We start from the raw sequence: 16,257 nt of genomic DNA, 5'->3' as shown, positions 1-16,257 counted from the left end.
TTCAGTTTGAACACTTGTACCTCAGAATTCAGTGAACACTACAAATTAAGGCTTGATTTCTTGTTTTGATGACTGTCTAGACTCAAGAAAGCAATGGCGAAAATGTTAATAATGAAAATTGGTCTTAAAAGTGTGTCGTGTATGTTTTGTTGTTAAATATATTTAGTAGCACATTCCTAGAAAGATACCAAAAGAATGGAAAAATCAGGGGATATGATTACTGCCTCCTCCAAAAGTGAGTGAAGAAAATGTTAACTTGCTGATATAGATTTACTTTTTTATCTTTATAAAACCTTTATGATAATTCCTTATGATGTACTGAGAGCACATAAGTCAGTAAGCATTTTTAAGTACTTCCAATGTGCCAGGCAATATACTAAGTGCTAGGAATACAAAAGATGGTAGAAACATGTTCCTGGGTCTCAAAGGAGCACACATTCTAATTTGTTGTTGAGTCATTTCAGTTGTGTCTGATTTTTCATGACCCCATCTGGGGTTTTCTTGGCAAAGATAATGCAGTGGTTTGCCATTTCCTTCTCCAGCTCATTTTACAGATGAGGAAACTGAGGCAAATAGGGTTAAGTGACTTGTTCAGAGTCACACAGCTAGTGTCTGAGATCAGATTTGAATGTAGAGGAAGACAATATTCAAAAATATGTATTTAATTGTAGTGTATTTTAAAATAAATAACATATACACATATAATCACCAGGAAAAGCAAATATACATACATATACTATCTATCAATCTAGCAAATAGAAGATAGGGACGGAAGTAGCAGCTAGGAGGTATTATAAAAGGTTTCTGACAGAAGGCAGGATTTGAACTGACTTGAACAAGTTAGGGGGAAACTAAAAGCTAGAAGGGAGGAGAGCAAGTATTCTAAGTACAAGGGGCAGCAAAAACATGGAGGAAGGAGATGGAGTGACATGTGTCAGTAACTACAAAGAGGCTAGTATAGATAAATTATATAACACATGAAGGAGAATAAGTTCTAAGATGTATGGAAAGGTAAGAAGGGATTTTGAAGAGTCAGAAGAAGTTAATTTGATACGGGTAGGAGGGAAGGAGGGTGGCATGGTCAGACATGTACTTTAGAAAATTCACCTTGGCAACTGAGGACAATAAATCAGTGGTATTACTTGTTTGGGAGACTAGTTAGAAGGCTATTGTAGTAGCCCAGACAGAAGATGATGAAGGCCTTCAACTAGGGTAGTGCTATGTGAGTAGAGGGAAGAATAGATATATGAGATATATTATGAAGGTAGAAACAAACCATTTGACTTGTGAACAGGTTGGGGTGAGAGGAAGTGAGAAATCCAGGATGACAAAGATTGGGAGCCTGTGTGATTGGGAGAATGTTCAGAAGAGGGAAGGCACGGTTTGAGAAGCAATGATAGGGAATAGATTGAGTTCTGATTTGGACATGTTGAGTTTAAAATATATACAGGACATTTATTTTGAGATATTCAAAAGGATATTGGTGATATAAGACTGGAGCAGAGAGGCTAGGGCTAGATACAAAAATGTGGGAATCATTTGCATAGAGATAACTGAATCCATGGTAACTGATGAGATCATTAGTGAGATAGTATAAGGGGAGAAGAAGGCCTAGAATATAACCTTGGGTGATACTAATGGTTAGAGGACATGATCTAGTTAAAGATCCAGCAAAAGAGATTGAGAAGGAATAGTCAAGCGAAGTAGGTGAGAGCTAGGAGAGAAAGTAGTTTCACAAAAGTCTAGAGAGGAAAAAGCATCCAAGAGAAGTGGATGATGAACATTGTCAAAGGCTACGGAGTTGACAAGAAGAATGAGGACTGAGAAAAAAGTCGTTAGATTTGACAATTAAAAGATCACTGGTAACTTGGAAAGTGTAATTATTTAATGATGAAACCAAAAGCTAAACTATAGAGAAAGGAAAAGAAATATGGGCACTGATTTTACATTGAGTTCTCAAAGACTTAAAAATAGAAGTTAAGGGATGATAATTCATGGGGATGCTTAGATCAAGTGAGTTTTGTAGAAAGATTGAGGAGATATGGGCATGTTTGTAGGCAGTAGGGAAGCAGTCAGTAGATAAAGAGAGATTGAATATTAGTGGGAGAATGATGATAGTGGGGGCAAACTTTTGAAGACCACATGCGAAGGGATCAAGAGTGCATCTAGAGAGGTTTGCTTTGGCAAGGACGACTGCCTGTTTTTATGAGACAAGAGTGAAGGAAGACCTAATAGTGGAAGGTATCTAAGTAACAGAAGATGAAGAGGGGAGCAAGGGAGCTCACAGAAAATAGTCTTAATTTTCTTACTTAAGTATGCTTCTAGTCTTTGTCAGTGAAGGTGTGGGGGAGGAGGTCCCATGGAAGACATGAGAAGGGATTAAATGGTTTGAAATAGGCACTGTGGAAGGTTAGATGACTCATCAATTAAAGAGACATAAAATTATTGCTTTGTTGTATTGAGGATCCAGTCTAAATTACCTAGTTTAAATCTATAGTGGACTCATTCAACATGGTTTCCTGATCTTTTCCAGCTCCATTCAGAAATATGTGAATGTGATAGATGGTGAGAGTAACCCAAGGTTGGGGTTTGGTAAGTCATGATTGACAACAAAGGGGCAAGATATTCTCTTGCAGAAGACAGTGTAGAGTTGGGTGGCTAAGATTGGGAAGGAAGGATAGTGTCAATTGACCAAACAAAACCAAGGCTGATATAGTATCCAGTATTTGGAGATAAAAGCAATCACATGGAAGGGAGTCATTAGTACTCTGACTAGGCAGCAGCCTCACCTTGCACTAATGTTAGATCTGGCCTATGAGTGAGGTTCTGTGTAGGAACAGAAAGAGGTACCGGTAGTGTTGTCTGCTGAATGCCACCAATCTTGCATTATGTATCCTTGCCTTGTGTTTGAGGATTCACATCAGATCACTCTAATTCTAATTCTCAACATTTAGGCCTGACACCATATCGTTTTGTATTAGAATCAAAGTGTGGTAATATTAACTGGACAAGAACTTACCACAAATGACTGAGTCAGTCAAGCAATCAAAAAGCATTTATTAAGCACCAGCTCTATGCCAGAAGCAAAAAAAGTCTCTGCCTTCAAGGAGCTCACAATTTAATGGGAGAGACAACAGGCAAACAACTATGTACTAACAAGCTATATGCAGGATAGATAAGAAATCAACAGAGAGAAAGCACTAGAATTATGAGGGATTGGGAAAGGCTTCCTGTAGAAGGTAGGATTCTAGTTGGAACTTTAAGGAATCCAAGGAAGCCAGGAGGTAGAGATGAGGAAGGAGAGCACTCCAGGAATGGGGGATAGCTAAAGAAAATGCCTGGAGTCAAGAGATGGAGAGTTTTGTTAAGAGGAATGACAGAAAAGCCAGAGTCACTGGATAGAAGAGTTTGTGAGGGGGATATAAAGTATATGGCTGAAAAGATAGGGGGGAAGATAGATTATAAAGGACTCTGAACACTAAACGGGATTTTTTATTTGATCCTGGGTATGATAGAGAGGCACTGGAATTTATGGGGGCAGGGAGCAGGAAACAGACCTAAAGTTTTGGAAAATCACTTTGGCAGCTTTAAGTATGAACTTGAGTAGGGAGAAACTTGTGGTAAATAGATGAGCCAGCAGGCTACTGCAACAGTCCAGGTGAGGAGATGGCTTGTACTAGGGTGGTGGCAGTATCAGAGGACAGAAGGGAGAATATTTAAGAGCTGTGGAAAATGTGAAATCAACAAGCCTTGGCCAAAAAAAAAAAAAAAAAAAAAAAAGATATGGGGACCGGGGGCAATGAGCAGTAGAGAGAAGAGAGTGTGAGCCTGGGGCACTAAGAGGACAGGATGATGGCACCCTTAACAGTAACAGAGACATTTGGAAAAGGGGAGTGTTTGGGAGGAAAGATAATGGGTTCAGTTTTAGACATGTGAGTTTAAAATGTCTGATAGACATCCAGTTCAAGATATCTAATAGACAGCTGGAGATGCAAGACTGCAGATCAGCAAAGATGTTATTGAATTATCAGCATAGAAATAATACTTAAATAAGTAATAATTAAATTAAATTAAACAAAAAACAAATAAATAATTAAATGAGATCACCCACTGAAGATGCAGAGAAGAAAAAGAAGACCCAGAAGAGAGCCCCGTAGGACACCTACAGTTTGTGGGCATGACCTGGATGCAGATCCAGCAAAGGAAATTAAGGAGGAAGGGTCATATAGATAGGCAGAGGGCCAGGACAGTGTCCTGAAAAACTGAAGAGAAGAGAGTACCGAGGAGAAGATGACCAACGGTATTAAAGGCTGTAGAAAGGTCAAGAAGGATGAAGACTGAGGAAAAGTCACTGGATTTGGCAATGAAGAGGTCACTGATCACTTTGCAGAAAGTAGTTTTGTTGAATGATGAGGCTGGAAACCTAATTGTAGAGTTAAGAAGACAGTGAGAGGAAAAGTAGAGGCATATATTGCAGATATCCTTCTCAAGCTGTTTAGCCACACAAAGCAGGTGATATTGGGGTGATAGTGGAGATGGAAAAATCAAGTGGTGGAGAAATGATATTTCCAGTAAGTAGGGAAGCAGTCAGTGGACAGGGAAAGACTGAAGATAAGTGTGAGAATGAGGGTAAAAGAAGGGGCATTCTGTTGAAGGAGACAGAATGGAATGGAATTACTTGTGAAAATAGGGAGGTTTGCCTGAGAGGCCCACATATATGGCATTCTGACAAAAATGTGGGAAAACTTAACTACAATTCTTTTCTGTCCCATAACTGTGCTCAGTAATACTTGGGCAGTGTTATTTATGATTACAGAATACACATTATCTGCTGGCGTTTAGGAAATTGGAGTTCCTGGTTTTACTTGATGGACAATTGTCTCTGGTGTAACTTTTTCAACTAGTTACTGCTACCATTTTTGGGTTGGATCAGATAGCAAAGAGATGATGTCTTGCTTGGGTCTCTTCATTGTCTGTACTTAAATAAAAAAAACAAACAAATAAAAAAGGATCTGTCATCTTGTATCGCCACAACTCAGAACCATACTTGTGGAGGCCATCTAGTCGATTTTAGAGATGCTGAAACCAAGGCACGGGAAGCTTACATAACTTGCTCAAGTTTGAAGTGATAGAAAGCATCAGAGGTAGGATTTGAACTTAGGTTTTCTGACTCCAGAGCCTGTATTCTTTACCTTGTATCACAGTCTCCTGAATAAGTCTATGCCTTCTGACAGAGGAGCTTCAGTGAGAGTCATGACAATGTTGCATCATCATTGTTCACGTTAGGACATGATTGATGAAATCGTTCCTTAAGGAAAGCGTTCAGTTATTTTTCTATATACTTGTTTAAGAATTCAGTGTGAGCCACTATAGTATGCTGAGTAGTCAACAAAAATGCATTAGCCTAATTTTGTTAATTTTGAATTCTTGAAAAGTATTCATGTTTCCAACAATCCCATTTTATTAAAACAAACACATTCAGTTATACTTATGAATACATGAGTTCAAATGCCAGAAGATCATCCAGTGAAGGGATCACTTATGATAACTTCAGGTTAAGTTTTTAGGCCTAGTAATAAGTTGAACAGAAAATTTTCCTAAAGGACTTTACTTTGCTGTAGTTCAATCAGAAGACTTTGAAATTAGTAATGACATTCAAATTTTTTTAAACTACTGTTTAATCAATTTTAAAGACACACAAATTAGAAAAACATTTATATGTAAGTTAAAAACACCTTTAAAACATTGCAGTATGCTACCAGTGCAGCTTTGACAAAGACTAGAAATGGATAATTATTAAAATGACATCACAATGTAACAAACAGTGGTATTTTAAATTTACCAATCACCAACACCTAGTTTATGGATGTGTTGAAAAATAACACTTTTTAAAAAATATATTTTGTAATAATAAAAATGAAAATCACAGACACTATATTCCAATTTCAACAAGGGAAGGCAAGGGGAGAAATACTGTATTGACTGCTAGAATTGTTAGTTTCCCTTTAAAGAAAGGGTCTCTCTTCTGCAAAGACATAAAACTCTTTAAAGCAGAACCAAGGCATGAATTAAATTAATTACACATTCCAATTTCTCAAATGGAGTAGCATCCTCAGTTCCCTGAATGAGTTTTTGCTTTCCCTCCTTTTGCTTTCTGCTAGGCCCTTTTGAAGACAGAGATCATTCTTTTCTAGCTGATCTAATATAAATTTTGTGTGCTGAACTGGAACAAATGACTATTTAGTGGTCAATTCTCTTTTCAAAATGAAGAAAAACTAGAAACAAGTTTATTCTTATAGACAAACCAGTATAACTGAATTTAAAATATACTTAAACTGAGGAATCTTATGCAGATCATCCAAAATCTATGTTAGGCATTTTGACAAATGAATAATTGTTCCATTAAAGAGACAGCACAGATTATTACCAACTAACCTCTCAGAGAGAGATCAGACTCAAGTAGAGATTGTGTAGGAGCCAGATACTGTCCAGCAGATGGCAGCTTGTGCCCTTCTCTCCCTTAGGACTTGGACAAACCATTTATTTCCTTGGTGGGCCGTCCAATCTCTAGTAGTAAACATGGCCAAACACCACTGGAGAGATAGCTTCGGATGGGATAAATGTGGTTTGACCTGGGCCTTTACACAATGATTTTCTGCATTAAATAGCTTGGTTTTTTTTTCTTTTAAAATGTAGCAGTAAAACAATAAAATAAAAATCACTTTTAAAGACATGACAAATTAGCTTTGAAGTAAAAATGTGCATTGAGCCTATATTTTGGAAAATTGTTTTCTTCCTCAAGTCCTACCCTGTGGTTTACATAACATTAAAAAATCTATTAAAATCATTAGGAACATTATATTAAAATCATTAGCCAATGAGACTGAACTGGCTATTTCCATTATACACTAACAGCCTAGATAAAAGCAGCTAAATCACTGATGATGAGGGCATGATTACAAAATACCAACAAGGCAAATCTTTTTCTTTTAAAAGGATATCTATAATTTAAACAACTATAAATATATACTTTTATCACATTGTATATGCAAACATAAATAGGAGATGTGGGTCTTAAAATTTGTGACATCCTAGGCTCCAAATCCTCAGATTTTTAAGAGAGAAATTTTTCTTTTTGAAAATAATTTTTTTCTTGTACATCAGAAATAAACATCAATTTCTAGTGCAAGAGACAGACATAAACAAAACACATATCCAATTAAGTCTTCCAGTTTTAATCTAAGACAATTATAAGGTAGGTAAGGGCAGTATGGAATAATTTCACAGTGTTCCTTATAATTCTATCTATATTAAATCTGATATTTTATTTTTCAGCTTGGATGGAATTTTAATGACTTAGAAATCTCCTTAGGATATAGATTTATAATAAAAATTCTAGAGAAACGTTTAGCCAAAACCATAATAACAGGTACCATACAAACTACTTCTCTTTTATGTCATTTATATCTGTCATGATAATGCAATAGTCTGGAAAACTTATGAATGCATAATTACAAATAATTGGTAGCAAGAGGAAAATTAATTAAGCATATATTAGGAATGTATTAATTCTCCAGCTTTTCCATTTATGTTCCAAATAAGTGTATATAAATTACAAACAATGAAAATTAAATATTTAACCTTGCAAAAACCCTATCTCAACCTTTATCTAACATATGAATTCTCTGGTTAAATTAATGGTAAATATTTAGTTTTATTCAAGTAAAGTACTTCTTGTAATTTGAAATATAAAATAATTTTAAAATGAAATGTCTTAAATAATTTATAATGAAATAATTTAAGAAACAATTAACTGGTACTATTTTCTGGGTAATAAAATCAGTAAATGAGAAGGGGGATAAGGGATTATTTAGTGTTACTTTTTTTCTTCCTGATTTAAAATCATACTAGAAAAAAAAAGCAGAGAAAGCAAGAGGAAAATTTGCCATATTCTCATGTATGCAATTTGATATATTATTAGGGAATCATTTTAAGAGATCTATTCAGCAGAAATGCTACAAGGACAGGCCTTTTGATTCATTGGACCCAAGGATTTTTTCCTATGTTACCATGACAACCTTTTGCACAGTTACAGCTCTATTTCATGATATTAAATGAAAACAATTATGATGGTGGTCATGTTCTTACACATATGTACAGAACTTGCTTACTGATTCCACCCATGGCACTCCAACCCCTCTATGTACAGTGTGTCAGGATTTTGGAGTTGAAAAAAAACTAGCTAATAGCTAATCAAACTCTGTAGTTTTATAGATAAGTAAAAATTGAGACTTGGGTAAGTTAAGTGACTTGCCCAAGGCCACACACTGGTCATTAATCTAAGAACCAGGGATAAGAACACAGATACCTGGACTTTCAGTTTTACTAATACCAAGGGACAACAATAATATAAATGAACTGGATTTCCTTAAGTGTTCCCTTGGCCACACACTTTCGTAAGTTCAAAATATTCAGAGCTGGGAGGGACCTCAGAACTCATCCAATTTAATTTCCTCATTTTACAGATGAGAAAAATGGTGCTTTATGTACACATACACACACACAAACTCACACATCCTGATCCTAATAGAGTAAAACCCAAATGTTGATGCCATGAGGTGAATGGACAGGTGGTTTGTCAGACAACTCCATTTTCTCTATTATTCACAATTCCAGAGAAAACGTGTATTTTAAAGTTAGAGAATTGTACTATGTAAAACAGTGATGGAGTTTTACTGATTTCAGTCAATATGATATTGATGATTGCTCATTTAAATTATAACAGAAATGAACTATGATTAAAAAACAAAAACAAGGAGGAAACTGTAAGAATAATTAAAGCGCACACTAAAGGTCTAACATCCTCAAATCTAAACTGTGCATTTGACAGAGTTTGTATGTAATCATCACAAAGTAAAATTATGTGCTATTTCACCAATGCCAATTTAAGAAATAAAAAAATAAAAACTGGCTCCACTATTATTTCAGTGTTTTTTTTTAAAACAAGTGCCCATTAGAGTATAGTCCTCCAAAAGAAGTAGAAACAACATATTAATCTTTATAACATTTCACCAATAATTGATCAATCAACAAGTATTCAGTAAGGTCTGCTTATCAAATGCCAGGCACTGTTCTAGGGATACACATATAGTATAAGTGCTCCTCTATTTTGACAGAAGATGAAACAATCTCTTTTTTAGTGAAAAGTAAAAGCTAAAAAAAAGTGCACTGATCTTTCTGAAGCAAAAGCCTATGCCATAATCCTTCCTGGACCTGAGGAAAAACACTTATTTAATTTGGCAAGAGGAATCAGCTACTTGGATATTAGGTAGATTTTATGCAAACAAACTGAGTGACTGAAAAAGATTTTCACTTTTTGAGTGGCTACAGTATTATCATATAAGCAGATGATGACCAGTGAACCTTATAAAGTAGTTGCTTAGTGTGGGAGGCAGCATTATGGGATGAAAAAGCTCAGTTGGAGTTCCAACATTCACCAGGTGTAAGACTTGGGGAAAATCACTTTACCCTTCTGGGCCTCAGTCTATTCACTTGTAAAATGACAGACTTGCTTAGATGATCTTCCAAGGTCCCATTCAGCTTTGTAAACAGATTATAACATACTATAATGGATGGCTATTTCCTTGAGGGCAAAGCAGACTAATAAAAAGAAAAGTATCTGAGCTTCCCTACTTACGTACAAGGCTGCAATCTGGTGCTTGTGCTTTCCACTAGCCGGAATGTCTTAATAAAACCAGTGCCCTTATGGTTCCTCTTAAAGAGCGCTTAGATCCTCTGCTACATTCATCAATGAGTGAAAACTCTTTTGCCAGCAAATTTAACTGGCCTTTCGGTGTACATTCATTCCTGTCCTCTTGTATTATTTGTGCATCTTAATTTCAATATGTTTCCATTTTCCATTCTTTCCTGGAAAGTTCTTAGGACAGGGCCAGCCCCACCTACATTTCCAAACAGGTGTAAAACAAGAAGTTTCAACAGAGACTGAGCCAAGGCAGTCTGTGATATTATTTCTAAGGCTCAAAAAAAGTTAGATCTACATTTTTGCTGATTAGAACCTGCTGAATGGCATGTGTCTTAGCTTTCTTTGCTTTTCCTAAAAAGAAAAAAAAAACCACCATAAAACCCACCACTATTTGGTAATTCCTACATCACAGGCGGTTTTACCCTTAACTCAATTTGCTAATCATAATTTGTAAATGATAACATATCAAAAAGGAATTGGACAATGTGGAAAGTTTGCATTTAATGAAAATAAGGCAAAATAAAATGTCAGCTAAAAATAAAATGAAAATACATCTTTCTTCCTTTCCTGTGCATACCAAATATCACAAGGTTTAGGAACTTTGCATGATTTTGTGATGCTTCCTGCCAACTATCCTTGTACAAAACTGTGCTATATTTTAGTCACGACTAAGATCAAATTAATGTAAGGAATTATGTGGCCCTTGGGAATAATGAGAAAGTTGTAGTATATTTCAAGGGAATTGTAAGCACGTGAAAACGTGCAAACTGAAACAAAAACATACTTCTGTACTTAGAGAACTTAAAAATCCCATTAAAAGGTGCTGACAGCATTTTATACAATATCTAACAATTCTAAATATTACTTGGATAGGCTTTTCTAAAGATATGGTTAATTTTTTCTACCAACAGTCTTATGTAAATCCCCTTAAGCTTTTCAAAACATGAATTAGGTTGGTCTATTTAAGAGGCAGATAGTTCATGATTAACCTAAAGGAACTTGCTTTTATTCTTAACCAAGTAAAAATGTTTTACTTCCATGATACTGTTTTTAGCTCTATTATTTAATAATGCTTTCCTAATTCTATAGGTTTTTATGTCTGATAAGTTGAGTTTTAAAATTCTAAAGAAATTTAGTTGTTAAATCTGTGAATATCCTAAATACAATAACAAAATAAATTCAGACATATAGGGGTAAGTAGCACTTCTGCTGAGCACCTGGTACTTACTTACAATATATTGATCTGGGTCCTGTGATTGCCAACTTGTCTCTAATTGCAAGGTCCACTTAGTGTTTTCTTCTTTTTTTTTTTTTTAAAGTAAAAAAACCCCATAAAATATCAGTTTTGCTATATTTAAATTATATGTTTAAGAAAATCTTCTTAGAAGGGCTCAATTTGACTGATACAATATAATTAAAATCAGCCAATCTAGGTTACCTATATTTTGGCATTGGTAATGTTTACAATTCTGCGTTCCATTTAAGTTGTTTTGAGATAACTGTAAGAAAACCCTCAAAATACTGAGATGTTTATTGCATTTTACAAACCATTTACAACATTCTGTTTAAATTCTTTCTTCTAATTTCCTTTACAGCATTTAACATTAAATATCTGAAATCTGCTTTTTACACAAATATTAAACATGAAAATACCATTTAGAAACAATTATTTCAGTAAATAGAGGGTTTAAGGCAAAGCATTCATCTGGAAAAGTTAAATTTCCCTCTCTTCATCTAGGTCGACACAATTGTTTCTACCCCCTCAGTGCCTTAGGATACACAACGTACATTCATCAAAGGGGCACACATATGACCCTATGGACATACGTTGAAGTCCTGAGTGCCCATTGAAATAATGGAAATATTTTCATATAAGGCATGACCCACAGGGACATGGCACAAGAGGGGTTAATTCATTCTATTTGCAGTCTATTATACAAGATATTCCCTATATATATATGTCCTTTTTGTCACTTAATTTTGTTTCAGTTGAATACAAACCCCTGTAAAAGGTGCTAAAACTGTTTTCTGAAAACATGAAAAATAGCCAGCTTAATATTCTCTCCATCATTGTTTTAGTGCTGAATATCTGGGAGATATTTTTTGCTGCGGATTGCGGATGTTATTTGTTGCTAAATAACTGTTCAGTCCCAAAGGACTTTCTTCTTCCTCTAATTTTTTGGATTGTGAAAGGTGGTCTTCTTGCAGTATTTTCTTTCCTCTGTTAGTTTTTTTTCCTGGCAATAATACCACTACCAAGATGCCAGTAATGTGAAGGCAATAATACCAGGAGCTAAATGAAAAAAAAAATCATTTCATCAAATTGTGAGTTATTATTCATGCAAAAGTACATGTTTTGTAGATGACATATCCAACTTAGGATGTTCCAACAAAGTTTCACTAATTTTTTCTCATGTTATAATTTGTAAGCTATCACTGCTACTGGATATTCTTAAAATACTACTATTTAAACCTGGACTGCATATAAACCTGCTATTAAGTATCACATTCTATTTCCCCATAAGGGACACAGTGTGACTAAATATGGTAAATTAAAAACAAAAAAGATACTCATGGGTAACCAGATGCCCTGAAAATGACTTCCAAGAATCCACATTATTCAATGAAATGCTGAAAGTAGTAACTCAAAGACAGCCCAGTAACTCAAAGAACAGCCCAGGTTAAATTTTTTTTTATAGCCTACTATGCCACTATGCCTACTATGCCACTATGCCTACTATGCTACTATGCCAGTGGCATAGTAGGCTATAAAAAAAAATTTAACCTGGGCTGTTCTTAAATATTTAAACTAACTTCTAACAAAATGGGATATAGTTTTATGAAGGCCATGCAAACTCAACAAATATTAAGAATGTGAAATTTTGATAAATTAGACAAATGGAAAAATAGATGAAAGAAAACAAACCCTTTAAATACTGACATGATTTAAACGAAATACCATCAGGCACAAGCAACATTATTAAAAGGACTCTGGAAACAAAATCCAGTCCACATTGCTTGAGCATAGCTATAAAAATTTAACAATTTAGTTCAACAGTTTTTCAGAGTAAGTTTTTTGATGTCTCACACTTTATGATGATGACCAGGAAAACGGAAAACATACATCTGAGAAATAGCATTAATAGTTCTTTAATTGAAAGAGAGAGAGAAGAGTTAAACATTCCATATAGGAACCTGCCATTTTAATTGTTTATTAAAATTAATTTCATCATTTGATTAGTCAACCAACAAGTATTTCTGTGCTTGCTATGTTCCAGGAACTGTGCTGAGCTCCAAGCCTTCAAGATCTTTCATGCAATGGTTACCCAGCTTTTTTCTCCTTTCAATATGGCCAGATATTCATTTGAAATGTCTGGTGAAAATTATTCCACCCAGAAAACTGGCTTCCACCTTCATTTAAAAGTCTCATCATATTTAAAGAGCATAAACTGATAATGTATCCAGATGTAAGTAATGTGGCCAAAATCTATTCTACCTCATTTCCAAGGAAATTCTTTTAAAAATAAAAAACCTTAAAAAAAAACTCCACTGAGACATTTTAAAAAGATATACTTACCTGAAAAACAAAATGGAAGGTTTTATAGAGAGAAGTACAAATGGTACAACTGTGTAACTTATTGCTACTTGAGTTGCTATCCATGTTATAACATCATAAACTAATTTAACCTCTGGAGGTTCAATAAAGTAATGTCTAATGTTATTTCTCATCTGCAAGACAAAAATACAACAGCAAAATTATTAGCTTTCTTTCGTAAATTACATGATCGTATTTAAGATGCTTTAACTTTTGAACTTGTTAAAAACAGATGACATGCATCATATGGTTATCAAGTAACGTTTATTGAAACATGTCAATACTATAATTTTATCAAGAAATGAAGAGCAACTACCTCTAAAGAAATTGTTCAGAAGAATATTTCAAAGGCACAAAACTCAGAAACACCTTTTTTTTTCAATTTCAAGGTGGTCATACATCTAAAAATAATAAATTCTTAGAATTAAAAAAATAAATGCTTATGTTTCATATAGGGGTAGATGTGGTCATATTTAATTTATATGGATACTGTATCTACCTTTCAAATAGGTTATTTAAGGCTATTTAATTGAACTAATGGTTCCCTCCCCTTGGGGGTGTCATGGAGCATTCTATATTTTTTAAATACAGGTTTGACTGTGTCACTCTACTGCTCTTCTGTTTTTACTTCTTTATAATACTTCCTCCCCACAAAGTGATGGTGATTTCTTCTCTTCTCTGATCTTACTGCAGCTTTATCCTGATCTTATGAACTTGTTCTAATTTTATTAGATTAGCATAAACTTGTAGAGGGAAGGGACTATTGTCTTATTTATCTTTTTTTCATATTTCCAACACCTTGACACTCAACATGTCAAGTTCCCAATCAATATTTGATAAATGAGTGGATCTTTGCCAATTCACTTTCTTCCTTTCCTTCAAAATAAATATGAAGGATTTCTCCAAGAGATAGTTTTATTTATTAACTCTACTCCACAGTGACTAACCATGGCAGGGCTCCCTGTTTTAACTCTGTTTTGTACTTGCTCCTCTTCTGTGTGCAGCCCCTGATAGATTTTAAAGTCTTTCTAGGCAGAGGCACTCCTCTTGTTCCATTTGATGTGGAAGGCACAGTGATCACACTGGTAATGGAGAATATACCATTTAATCAACTCCTAAGGTCAAAGCAGAGCTATTTCTAGCTGGCAGTGCAATGAAGTGATGATTTGAAACACATTTTAAAAAATGAAACTGCTGAATTGTCCTTGCAAATATCCTAAAGGTAAAAATACACTGATTTTGAAACATATAATATCTAAGTACTCACAGTTCGTGCTGCTAATGTCATTACCATCCCTGTTAAAAAGGTTAAGTAATATCCTGGATATACACCATGCCAAATGGCTGAGAGGATGAAAGTCTGAATGGTTGGGCTAAAGGAGGCTCTTTCATAACAGACCCTAGGGACATAAAGGGAAAGACACATACATATATGAGAAAAATGATGATAATGATTACAGTAATACCAAATAAATGTCATATAATCATATGTCATTCCTTATAGCTAATCTGAATTTTTTTTTAGGGAATCTTAATAGACCAAGCACATCTTTCTTCTATCAATAACTTGCTGTCACCCTAGGTAGGTTACTTAACCTTTAGGAAGGTCTACACTTGGAAAAAACAATTTCCACCTATTTAATTTGCATATTGTAACATTAAATGCAATATTCAATGTATTGATGATTCTTACTTTTTATATAATTTTATTTACATTTCACAAAACACCTAAATTTTAAATATAAGAATTATAAGTGGTAGGTACATGTGTTCTTTCTATACCAATTATTTGCTATTGCTAAAAGAAGGTAATGCTCCCTCTTATCCTCAAAAAACAATGTGGTATTAGAGATCACCCCCATTTCAGAGAGATCAAAAATTAGAATAAACCTTAATGCTATTTTAAAATGTGGAAGACACTACTAATTTAGCCAAGGAGTAGAACTCAGCAATTTTCAATGGAGAAAAATGCAAAATGCCAACAAAGACTGAGTTGATAAGAATCACATGTCTAAAAACACTTACCTTTTAAGCCAAAGAGCTGTCTGAATATTCCAATTATCAAGAAACATTTTAAAACTTGTTGAAAACTGTAAGGAAAATGTTCTTATTATTTTGGACCAACAAAAATGAATTCCAAAGACAGATAATGTTCATTCCTTTAAAATAACTTATGCATTTAATACTTTTACAACTATATATACTTAAAAATGAATTTCTATACAGATCATACCTGTAACTAGTATACAACACTATTCAGAACACTGCAGCATGCAACAGATTACTTATTATACTGGGCTCACTGCAAGCAACAATTAATTCAATAGGCTGGATTCCTTTGGACTTCTCTATCATGCCCCATACCAGGTGCCTTCTCTCTAATCCATCCTACCCTTGTACCTCCCCCTTATTTTTCAGCCTGCCTTTTTGTATTGTCTTCTCCCTTGGATTGTAAGTTCCTTGAGGGCAAGGACTGTTTCTTTTCTGTATTTACATCCCTAATGCTTAGCACAGTGCCTGGTACATAGTAGGAACTTAATGAATGTTCAATTGATTTATTATCAAATGTTTACTAAAGGGAAAATCATCTCTTAAACCCAAATGATATACTTTTATTGATGTAGACTAAGAGTGCAGTAGTTTTCTTGCCTGCCATATTAACTGTTAGACCTACCTAGTGGTAGCTGTTCACTAAAAAAAAAAAAAACAAAAAAAAACCGGGTCCTTTTTAGTAAAGTAGACTCTTTGAACCTGAGTAAAACTTTAAATTTATTCATATTGAACTTAGTCTTATTTGACCTAATCTAATGGCAGGGATTTTTTATATAGTCTGTCTCTGCCATTTAGTGTGTTAGCTATTTCCTCACCCCATCATCTGAATATCAGATAAGTATGGCTT

General features: G+C 34.5%; 1 protein-coding gene across 2 annotated transcripts in view; it reads right to left on the bottom strand.

The window, feature by feature from the left end:
* Window positions 1–11,279: 11,279 nt before the first annotated feature.
* The window catches only part of MBOAT2 (membrane bound glycerophospholipid O-acyltransferase 2), a 178,580-nt gene continuing 173,602 nt past the window's right edge, over window positions 11,280–16,257 (bottom strand). For both annotated transcript variants that reach the window (XM_072634276.1, XM_072634275.1), the window contains 4 exons: window positions 15,384–15,448; window positions 14,626–14,758; window positions 13,341–13,492; window positions 11,280–12,056 (listed from right to left, as the gene is read on the bottom strand). In XM_072634276.1, coding sequence (XP_072490377.1) covers window positions 11,831–12,056; window positions 13,341–13,492; window positions 14,626–14,758; window positions 15,384–15,448 — 576 coding nt within the window. In that variant the 3' untranslated portion in view covers window positions 11,280–11,830. The remainder of the gene's footprint in view (window positions 12,057–13,340; window positions 13,493–14,625; window positions 14,759–15,383; window positions 15,449–16,257) is intronic.

This window comes from Notamacropus eugenii, chromosome 1, assembly GCF_028372415.1.
Source record: "Notamacropus eugenii isolate mMacEug1 chromosome 1, mMacEug1.pri_v2, whole genome shotgun sequence".
Classification (NCBI taxonomy): Eukaryota; Metazoa; Chordata; class Mammalia; order Diprotodontia; family Macropodidae; genus Notamacropus; species Notamacropus eugenii.
The sequence above is the reverse complement of the archived record's forward strand: the minus strand, read 5'-3'. Positions and strand labels throughout refer to the sequence as shown.